This window comes from Trachemys scripta, chromosome 10 (genome assembly GCF_013100865.1).
Source record: "Trachemys scripta elegans isolate TJP31775 chromosome 10, CAS_Tse_1.0, whole genome shotgun sequence".
In the NCBI taxonomy this organism is placed as follows: domain Eukaryota; kingdom Metazoa; phylum Chordata; order Testudines; family Emydidae; genus Trachemys; species Trachemys scripta.
Window position 1 is genome coordinate 15,172,258 of NC_048307.1, and position 11,418 is coordinate 15,183,675.

Sequence of the window (11,418 nt, forward strand, 5' to 3'; positions counted from 1 at the left end):
TCATTCTTATCACAGGACAGTAGGGGAGAAATACACTTCATTGTTTAGCTCCAGACATTTCAACTCTTCAGGGTATATCCTCCATTTGTCACACACCGTGAACTCCCACCCAAAACTCTGGCTGATATCCTGATCACATTCTAGTCAACAGAAGTTTTGCTATTGACACTTATAGGACTAAGATTTCATCAGTTTGATTTTTCAGTGCATTGTCATAGTGGTCATAGCAGAAAAAAAATTGAACATAAAATAGTTTATTCCCAAAACATCTCTGTTCTATTTCCTTGAGGGTCCATGCCAAGTACCAAATCCCACCTGATGTAAAGGCTTTTGGAAACTACCTGGATGGGACTGAGTATTTATTTCCTGAGAATGGAAATGGATGCCCCGGGGGAGCACTAGAAGTGACATATAATGACTTGGTTCATTGTAGGGCATGATTCTCATTAGACCCTTCACACTATAAGTTACAGTTACATCCACTATTAGTTATACTGCCAGAGTTGTGAATAAGGCTTTAGTGTAAGTGAGGACCAGGCCCTATGGACCATTCAGCTTCTAACTCCTCATGACAAAAGGGAGAGCCTCTTATTGAGGATGATGATACCACAGCACCACCTCTGACATGAGTGGAGTGGGAAGATGGAGTTGTATGGGTTTTAGAACAGCTGTTAGAGCATCCATTTACACTATTGTAGTCGGTCTCAGATTAACACTTCTCTAGTCTCACCTGAGACTGCTGTTGAAGCTTCTCTTGCATCTGCTGGTGTTAATGTCCTAGTTGGCTGTCACTTGCTAATTAATTCTATGTAGCTTAAAACAAACAGAAGACAAAGAGTAAAGGAACAGCCTGAAGAGTGTCAGTGTTTTAGTGTAATGCAAGTTCCCCTATGCTTATGGAAGAAGTTAGTGGAATTAGGATTAGGAAATAGCGCTGTAAACATTTTATCTAGATATGCTTTAATACTTTCATTTAGTCTATACTGCAAGCAGATTCATTTCATGGTTAGAATTTCACAATATGAATTGCTTCGTATTTGTCTGAATTGCACTTTTCAATTTAATTCTGAAATTTTGAAGCCAAAAAAGCAGTTTCTTCCCAAAAGCACTGTGTTTAAATGGGTGCAGACGGTAAAACAAATATGGAGGGAAAGTTATGTACCAGGTAAGTCTCCAAAAAAACAATCCAATGGGTGTCTGAAATATCCCTATTAAGCAAAAGGAAACAACTAACATTTCTTTAATTGTTTTCTGGACTTAATAAGAAAACTGGCCAAGCACTTCTGAAAACAGAATTCACTGCTCTAGGGCCAGATCCTTAGCCAATGTAAATCACTGATTGCTCAGAGATGGTTTCATTATTTAAAGTGTCATATGCCCACTCTATACTTGTATACTGACTGCACCATTATTTTTATAAAATATCTCCCTTTGTCCTTTTGGTTTATTTCATTTTTATAAACACCTTACACTACTAAAATGTAAGCAGTTGGGTTAAGAGAAAGAGGTATCAGAGAATCTGAAAAACAACATATGCAGGTATTGTAGAGTAACTTATTTAATTAAAATATCTCTTTATATGATACACTCCTCCATGATGATTTCATTCTAACTGTAGTGGAGGGAAAGCAAATGAAGAGTGTCATTAATAAATAAATAAATACCAGTAACTCTAGATTTCCACCTGTATCACTATACAGTGACATCAACTTCATTCTGAAATTCAGCTCTTTTAGGCTTTTGTAACCCATCTTTCAGACAGGATTAGCATCACATTTGGTCTCAGTGTTGAATTTCAAACATTACAGAACCCCATCTTTAATTGTTGCAGTCACTCTATGTTAGCCATTGCCCTACTTTTATATCTTTTACTGTACTGTACAATTCATTTCAATTACTTACTGCTTATGAATATTTTGCTGGGGGTGAATGGTTTTTAAATGTTGTATTCTCTAAGTGGCAGAGTTTATGAGACAGTCAGGCACAGTCCTTTGAATTTTTTATCCTTAGATGTGGAGTTGAACATGGATGTTGTACAAGCAAATGTCTATGTGGTGGTCTCCCTAAGAAATTTAATCCACCAGTGTAGTGTTTTTGCTAACTGCAACATTAAAATAGATTTGGTTGATTTTTGATACTAGTTACATGACATAATTCAGTGTAAAGATGGGGAGGGGAGAATGTTTGATTTGGTAGCTGGCAGAACACTAGAAGTCTTCCAGATCTTGTCAGGTCTTCCATAGGGAGCGAGGTGGATTGAATTGGAATGTCGTTTAGTTTTACTGGGACTGTCTGCATGGGGGATGGGAGAGCAGGGGATGACTTTAGGTGAAGGACGGTACCTGAGCCTGTAACCTGAGCCAGGAAGGGGGGTGGGGCGAGGGGACACCTTTGCCCAGGGAAACTGGACAAAGGGGGAGGGGGAGAGAGCCTGGAGAAGGGGTTTTTGGTTTCAGTTTTGGGCTGGCTGGGAAGATCCTTGCCACCCAGAGGGACCTGGCAGAGGGGTCCTGGTTGTACCTACAAGCCCTGCTTGGGACTGTGTTCCTATTATCTAATAAACCTTTTGATTTACTGGCTGGCTGAGAGTCACGGTGAATCGCAGGAAATGGGGGTAGGGCGACCAGACAGCAAATATGAAAATCGGGACTGGGGGTAGGGGGTAATAGGAGCCTATATAAGAAAAAGACCCAAAAATCGGGACTGTCCCTATAAAATTGGGACATCTGGTCACCCTAAGTGGGGGGTGCAGGGCCCTGACTCCCCCACACTCCGTGACACCTTGATCTTGATGTTGTCTTCAATACAATTTATATTTTCTTTTCCTTGCAAATTAGTATCAACTGGCAAACCCAATGCTTAAGAATAAAAGAGTTCAGCAAGCAGCATACAAGGAATCCAAGTGGAAACAAAGGAAGCCCACAATAAAGTCCAGGGATCAAATCCTGGCCCCGCTGAAGTCAATGGCAACACCCTAGAAGATTACAAAATACAGTGTAAGTTCTAGCAAGAAAATGTTAGGTGCTGAAATAGATCCAAACAAGACTTCAGAAACAACCCACTAGTACATGAAGAGAAGGAAACTCAGCAAGGAAGTTATAATGTGAGACTTCACATGATCTTGAAAAGACATAAGAGGACCTAAAATACAACATTTAGAAGATACAGAAGAGGATGCAAAACCCACCTGAAAGGGAAAGGGACAATTTATGGGAAAAACCTACACAAAATACATAGTACATCAGTCTCAGCTTCCTTTGATTGACTGACTATAACCAATTTTAAATGGAAGAGTAACATGAGTATGAAATACTGAGCTGAAAGGATGGATAGGAGGACCATGAAAAGCCATGGGACCAGATCTCCAAATGGTGCAAATCAGCACAACTCCATTAAAATAATTTGAAATACACTGATTTGCACCAGCTGAGGATCTGGCCCATGTTTCAAAGTGTGAGCCATGATTACTACGAATAGCTTTCCAGCTGACCAGAGACAGGAAAAGAGCCTGCTGACAGCATTCAGTATTTGGTATAGTTCATAGGAGACCCTGTTTATGAATCCTGAAGTCTATATTCAGTTTTACCTAGTCCTTATTGAGGCAATATTCTCACTGACCTCAAGGGGAATTTTTGCTGAATATGGATTGAGTAAAGCTTTCAGGATTTAGCCTACAGTGCAATTGTTCATATTCCAGCCACGGTATATAGAATTGACCCTGTTTGTGCAAACAATGCAATTAATCCCTATCCAACAATATTTGTGTAGATACTTTGGGCCAGATCTCTCAGCTGGTGGAAATGGGACTTAGGTCATTTCACATCAACTGCCCCTATTCAAGCCGATAGATCTTGTTTTGTTACTAATTGTGCACAATTAAAGAGGCATTTAAAGCAAGTGTCTAATTATTAATGATTTAAGACTTCTTACAAAATGTGTGGTGATAAAGAAAGGAAATTATTATTAAATTATTATTACTTTTTTATATTGGTAACTCTTTATATTTCTTGATTCCAAATTGAGGTACACAAAAATTATGGTGCAATTACTCTGACTAATATTATGTAGATCACTAGTAAATCCACTGACATTTAATCATAAATTAATCATAGACTATCAGGCTTGGAAGGGACCTCAGGAGATCATCTAGTCCAACCCCCTGCTCAAAGCAGGACCAATCCCCAGACCTCTAAACAGTCCCCTCAAGGATTAAACTCACAACCCTGGGTTTAGCAGGCCAATGGTCAAACCACTGAGCTATTTCCCCCCCCTCCAATTTACACCAATATGAGATGAGAATCAAGTCTAGACTTATATGTAATTATATATAATGTATGACTTTTGTCTTCTGTGAGATATTCTCTGCTCAACATGTTAAGCAATTCCTACCAATACTAACAAGAGTAATGCATGCACTTCAAGAGGATAATATATGCATAAATGAATTACTGTACTAAAACCTGACAAATCTGTAAGTACAAACTAACAATTCAAGTGCTTTTACTGTGGTCTTCATCCTGCAACCCTTGCTCACATGAATAATCCTTAATCACATGAGCAGAAGCTTGCTTGAGAAGTGCAACCTGAACTCTGCAGTTCCAGGTTTTCTAACATTTGAGAGATTTCTTTTCAAATCTAATGTTCTTGAAAGTTAATATGGACTCAAACCACCACTATGTGCCTGCAATTCTAATTTCACGTTAAGGAAATTCCTTGTGTTGTTTTCTGTATAGGTCAATAGCCACACTAAGATCCAATCTGTCATTTGTAAAATACATGTTATCTATTCCATGTATTTAAAATGACTTACATATGGATTATTTAGCTAGGCCATCCTGCTTTGCAAGGAAGAAATGGATAACAAAACTAACCTGTTTAATTTTACCCTAATTTAGCTGTCTTTTGCTGTCAGGGATGGTTTTGGTCTCCCCTCTGTCCCTTTCCAGGGATAGCACTGTAATTTAGGAAATGGCTTGGACATGTGAAAATCAAGCTTGCTGTAGAAAGATCATCCCAAAGGATGTCTTCCTTTCCCCTATCCTAATGACAAGTTCTCTTTGTCAGACTGACACATCACTTCAGATCTTTCATCTCTCACTTCCTCTGAGCCTCCCCAGAGTCAACAGACTTAGGGAAACCAAACTGGCTTTTCTTTTCTAAGCATCTGACTGTTGGAGTCACCTTCCAGCATGTGACTTTAAAATCTGGATGCTATTTGGAAACCCCAAGTCCTTGGAGTTTATAGACTATGTCTTGATAGCAGAGTTGAAAAGTAATTAAGCACATATGTGGATTTATTAAAAATTTGCTGCTCTTGTTTGTATTCTCTTACAATATAAATAGAAAAAAAGTTTATTTAGTTAGGCAGGAAATTTGAGCTCGGTCTCAAGTTGAGCATTTGATCCATGACAAGGTAACCTAAGTAGTGGTTATTGTCACCTTTTGAATCCTATATAAGACAGGCTGGCAAGCCAGACAACACTACTGTTTTGTCTCATATCTCTTCAGCTATTTTTTCTTCACCTACTTGGGAAAATCAAAAGGTGAGCAGCCAGCTAGAGATTAAAGAGCAGATCTGTGCAACGGTGAGCCAGTAGCAAGTACAGTAGCTCATGGTGTAAGATGTTCAGTTTTATCTCTGGAGGTTATATACAGATGGAGCTTATGTAGATAAGTTCCGGTTTTTGTTTTCTTTTTTAGGCTTGCTGGTGGAGGAAAAAAAATTCTTTCCTTTCCTTTTTCTTTTGCATGCCCTATTATTGTGTATTGCTAAATGCCACACATTCCAAAAAACTAGTGGTTAGGTTACTTTAACTATTACGTAGAGAGTTTAAACCTGTCTGACATGCCTAAATATTGAGTAGGTAACAGATAAAAATGTGTCACCAACTTAAAATGATATTCATGCAAACAAATTGATTGAAATAGGGATATAAAAAAATTTCAGTAACAGTAGTTTCAGTGTATACCAATTAGCTTCTCTTCCCTTAAAATACTCCTGTTACAATGTTGAATTTAAAAATGGTCTATTATAAAACTCTAAACAAACAAGTTTACTGGGGGGACATGTTTACTTGTGTATGTGTTTGCTATTCACTTGTACCTGTCTGCAATACATTTTTTTTTTTTTGGACCAGGTTTAAGATGAGCATCACTGACATCCTCAGCCCTTCTGATATTGCTGCTGCCCTGAGGGACTGCCAAGGTAAGAAAATCTACAGGTGAACATAAAGCTGTTATTCAGCAAAATATGTAACAAATTTAATTCAGTCGTCAAGGAATACTGAAGATACGTTTCCAGAGAGTTCACCGTGGAAAAGAGATTTTTTGTTGTCAGACTTAGTGGCTGGCTGAGTTAATTTGTTACTGTTCATGACTAAGGCTGATGGCGGGCTGAGTTTATACGTTATCCACATATGATTTTTTTAATGTTTTCAGACGCTCATTTATTATGTTGTAAGATTAATTAAATTGTCAGGGCACCTAGAGCTTCTTGTATTGGCAGCCCTTTTTATTTTACTACTGTTTACATCGAAACAATAACATTAAAATATCAAAGTAACATGATCAGACTGTTCAGGATTTGAAGCGGAGACAAGGAGTGCTAACTGAAGTGACTTGGGTCATCCTGGCTTTTATTGTTTATCTCCAGCCCCCGATTCCTTCAGCCACAAAAAATTCTTTCAGATCAGCGGAATGTCCAAAAAGAGCAGCAGTCAGATCAAGGATATCTTCCGGCTCTTAGACAATGATCAAAGCGGCTTTATCGAGGAAGATGAGCTCAAGTAAGGGGTTTCTTTGTTTCTTTGACTAGTAAGAGACTTTCACAGAGGTCAGCATTACTCTGTGTCCTAAACCTTCCTCTGCTGAAGCTGAGGGCAGGTCATGCTGAATGTAAGTATGGTAAATCCTTGTACTGATTTTGAATGATGTCCTATGGGAATCTTTAGAGAGAAAACAATACGTCTAAAAACTAGCAATAAAGAAGAGAGTAGGTACAGAAAAATGTCATTCCCCAAGGCTGTACTTTGCCAAAGTGTACAGTCAAACATGCCCGGACTGCACTTATCAAGCAGGAATGTATGAAATTAAGCTTTAACTCCCAGAACAATGCAGGCTCTGTTTGGATGACTTGGCAAAAAGGTGTAGATAATCTGTTTATAGAAACTGATCAGCTTGATAATGCACCTGGCATAAAAAGAATTGTCTTCCATGATAATCACACCCAAAGGATATTTTCCTCTAGGTATTTCCTCCAGCGGTTTGAGTGCGGAGCCAGAGTATTAACTGCTTCAGAAACCAAGACTTTTTTGGCAGCTGCAGATCATGATGGGGATGGCAAAATTGGGGTTGAAGGTATGAAGTTAATTACATATTGAATAATGTGCAGAAGAATGTGATTATGGGACCTCATTCTTCTCCCACTTACACTGGTTTCCCATCAGTGTGACTCCACTGACTTCTGTGGAGTCACCCTTGATTTACAACCTGTGTGAGGGGAGAATCAGGCCACGATGTTGGAGACCCATCTTTGAAATCCCTTGTGCAGGAGCAGGCTGAAAAGATCAGACCACATATCCTATGGAACCTAATAATTACTTCTCACTCCAAACTCCTGTTTACTTCAATGGGAATTCTATGTTCAGAATAGTGGGATGATTCTCTTCCCACTTAAACTGGTCTGAATCAGGAATGACAGCATTTGTGGAGTTACACTAATGTAAAAACTATGAGAGGAAGACTCAGACAATGGCAGGATCACCACAGTATCAAGTACAAGTGGGTTCATTTACACTAGCATACACCAGCAATAACTCCATTACTCCATTCATGTCAGTGAAATTATTCCAGATTTGCAAAAGTTTAAATGAGAGAAGTATTTGAACCATTGTCTGTTTTGCACAGAAGCAATACAGGGTGAGTGTAATAGGAGGACAGAGATGATCAAGTAGCATCATCTCCCTTCCGCAGATCCCACAGAAGGTCCTCTATGTGTGGGGTTTGAATGCTGTGGATTTCCGGTAGAGTGTCTGGGTTAGGATGGGGTCCGACCTGGGGGAATGATCACCCTAGACCAGCCGTTCTCAAACTTCATTGCACCGTGACCCCTTCTGACAACAAAAATTACTACGTGACCCCAGGAGCGGGGACCAAAACCTGAGCCCACCCAAGTCCTGCCAAAGCCCAAGCCCCACCACCCTGGGCCGAGGGACCAAAGCCCAAGCGCAAGGGCTTCAGCCCCAGGTCAGGGGCCTGTAACCTGAACCCCATCACCCACGCTGAGGCCCTCAGGCTTTGGCTTCAGCCCTGGGCGGTGTAGTTCAGGCTTTGGCTTCGGCCCCAGCATGTCTAATGCCAGCCCTGATGACCCCACTAAAATGGAGTCGTGACCCATTCTGGTGTCCCAACCCACGGTTTGAGAATTGCTGCCCTAGGCAGTAGCATCTTGCCTCAACACCTGGAGATTCCAGTCTGATTTAATGCCCAATGCAGCAGTAACTTCCACATGTCCAGGTTCTGTGTCTTCTAGTCCCCCTTTTGGGACAGGTGGTGCACAAAGTTGGGCAGGCAGCCAATGGCAGCTTGGCTGAAGAAGAGGACAGGCTGCCATGGAGAAGGGGCCCTAGAGAGCAACATGAAAGGAATATCCCTGTGTGCAGGTTCCCCAGCCTGCTGCATGATGGGAGGGCCACAACTCTCCTGTTCCTTCCCCTAGAGCAGGGGTGGGCAAACTATGGCCACAAGCCTTTTTAAGCCAGACCACGAGCTCCCGCGGGGGAGTGGGGTCTGGAGCTTGCCCCACTCTGGCGCTCCAGCCAGGGCGCTGGGTCGGGGGCTGCATCACGCGGCTCGGCCCTGCTCCGGTACTGCAGCCGGGGCGCAAGTTCGGGGACTGCACCACATGGCTCGGACCCGCTCCGGCGCTCCAGCCAGGGTGCAGGGTTGGGGGCCACACCACGCGGCTCCCAGAAGCAGCGGCAAGGTCCCACTCTGGCTCCTACCCTCTCCAATGGCCCCCTCCGGCACTCCAATGGAAGCTGCAGGGGCGGTGCCTGCGGATGGGGCAGCATGCAGAGCCACCTGGCCGTACCTTCGCGTAGGAGCCGGAGAAGGGACATGCCACTGCTTCTAGGTGCTGCTTGCGGTAAGCGTCGCTGGGAGCCTGCACCCCTGAGCCTCTCCCGACACCCCAACCTCTTGGCCCCGCACTGATCCCTCTCCCGCTGTCCAAACCCCTCAATACCAGCCTGGAGCACCCTCCTGCACCCCAAACCTCTCATTCCCAGCCCCACCTCAGAGCCCGCACTCCCAGCTGGAACCTGCACCCCTTCCCGCACCCCTGCCCCAGACATGATCCCCCTCCTGTCCTCCAAATCCCTCGGTCCCAGCCCAGAGCACCCTCCTACACCCCAAACTCCTCATCCTTAGCCCCACCCCCAGAGCCCACACCCCCAACCAAAGATCTCACCCCCTCCCACACCCCAATCCCAATTTTGTGAGCATTCATGGCCTGACATACAGTTTCTATTCCCCAATGTGGCCCTCAGTTTGCCCACCCCTGTCCTAGAGGGAATGAAAGCTAGTACCGCAGAAAATGTGCATGGGTAAACTCATGGGATTTCATGAATAATTTATCTACTCCCATGTGGATAGGATTCAGGGAATATTCTGTCCCACAGAATCTAAGGGCCTGCAAGGTTCTAAAAGCTGCCATCTTTCTGTGTAGGCCCAATGCTCTATGTAGGCCCATGCTTAGTCTAAATGAACTAAAAAAAGTCAATTAAAAAATAGGAGATGGTTGAACATATTTTGCTTTATTTAAAACCCACTCAAACATCATGGCTTCAGACGTTAATTCAAACTAACATATTATTGGGTTCCTACTTAATTTAGAAGAGATTATGAAAAAGAGGGGCAGAGGGAATTGGGAACAATATTAATATAGTATAAACACCACAAAGAGGACATTCAGTTGTGCCAGCCTAGCTCTTGGTGGCTCTAATACATAACACACATTTTCCTTGAGGCAGGAAAATGTCTGTTTCTTTTAAAAATGAAATCAACCTTGGGAAAAAGATGTGGGTTTAAACTACAAGAAAATGGGGTTGTGAAATTAGTCTGGTGAACCCCCCCCAAGTAGTCCAAAAGGTCCATAAAATAGTGAACTTCATGAGGTTCTATAGTAAGCAGCAAATAATAGAGGGAAAATTTGCATGACTGTTTTCTTGGATGCATTAATCTGAGAGAAATAATTTAGGTAATAAACCCCAGTACTGGTGACTATAATCCCAAAATTGCATGACTCAGGGTGATGCTTGTCAGTTAGTCTGAGATGGAGGAGAAACCTACTTTATAACAATCAGGAGGCTTGTTCAAAAACGTATATATTTCTTCTATTTTTTTACTTCCCATCTAGGCTTCTTTCACTTGATTGTTTTATGCTCTTTTCAGTTGCAAAGCTCTTGATAAGGCTGTAGTGTTCAGTTTTTTTCAACGTATTGTTTTTATTAATGCTACTGTTACTTCTCCATTGTTCTTTGGTAGAATTCCAGGAAATGGTGCACTCCTGAAGGACTGAAGGCAACAGAGAAAGAAACAGAAAGGGGAGGGGGGATGAATCTGCAGGAGATGATACTCTAAAACTCTGTAAATCAGGGAGTCCCCTTGTTTATTTATTAATCTTCACAGTGTCTGTTATTTGTTTGCTGCTCTAGTGAGCTACCAAAGCACCAGTTAATATTGATTTTTGATAATGTGGACCATCTTACCATGTTCTAGGAATACATTTCAGCAGACACTGCCCTTAAAATTAACCAATAAAAATAAATTTCTCATTACATGCTGCTGCCTGTGTTTGATCTTTCTGACCACCACACTGGAACATGTGTGAATTCTTAAACTAAAAGTGTTAATCTCTGAAAGATACTAATTCCCACTCCAGCCCTCCATCGGCAGCCCTTCTGTTGAAGTCAATGGAAGTTCTCTTGTTGGGTCAAGCCCAAATTTTTAACCAAACTGTTGACAGTCAAAGACTAAGTCCTGCAGCTTTTACTCAGGAGGATATGGGGGAAAGAAATCTCTGCCTGACTTCCAATTAAAAAACATTCATGGACTTTTGCCTAAGAAAGAGCTTCAGGATGGAGCTGTCACAATATCATGCAGACCCTTGATAAGGACAATAAACTATCCAAATAGGAGATAACAGCTTTCTGCTTGATTTTGTCTTAGTAATTTAGGCTCAGGACTATGCTCTCCTGAGGAAGGGACAAAATCAGAAGAAAACCCACACCTATTTGAGGCTGCAGAGAAGTTGTCATATCATGGAGTCTTCAAAATCGCAGAGGCTAATGGCCTTCCTCTAACCACAGATTTGTGAGAAAATCCCTCAGGTATAGCCCTGGTGTACACTACAAACTT

General features: G+C 41.9%; 1 protein-coding gene across 1 annotated transcript; it reads left to right on the forward strand.

Annotated features, from left to right (window-relative positions):
* Positions 1 to 6,141: 6,141 nt before the first annotated feature.
* LOC117883973 (parvalbumin, thymic CPV3) lies at positions 6,142 to 10,795 on the forward strand. The gene is made up of 4 exons (XM_034783951.1): positions 6,142 to 6,205; positions 6,653 to 6,785; positions 7,247 to 7,356; positions 10,546 to 10,795. Exons 1-4 carry the CDS (start codon positions 6,145 to 6,147, stop codon positions 10,569 to 10,571), a joined length of 330 nt encoding a protein of 109 aa, XP_034639842.1. The 5' UTR covers positions 6,142 to 6,144; the 3' UTR covers positions 10,572 to 10,795.
* The last annotated feature ends 623 nt before the right edge of the window (positions 10,796 to 11,418 follow it).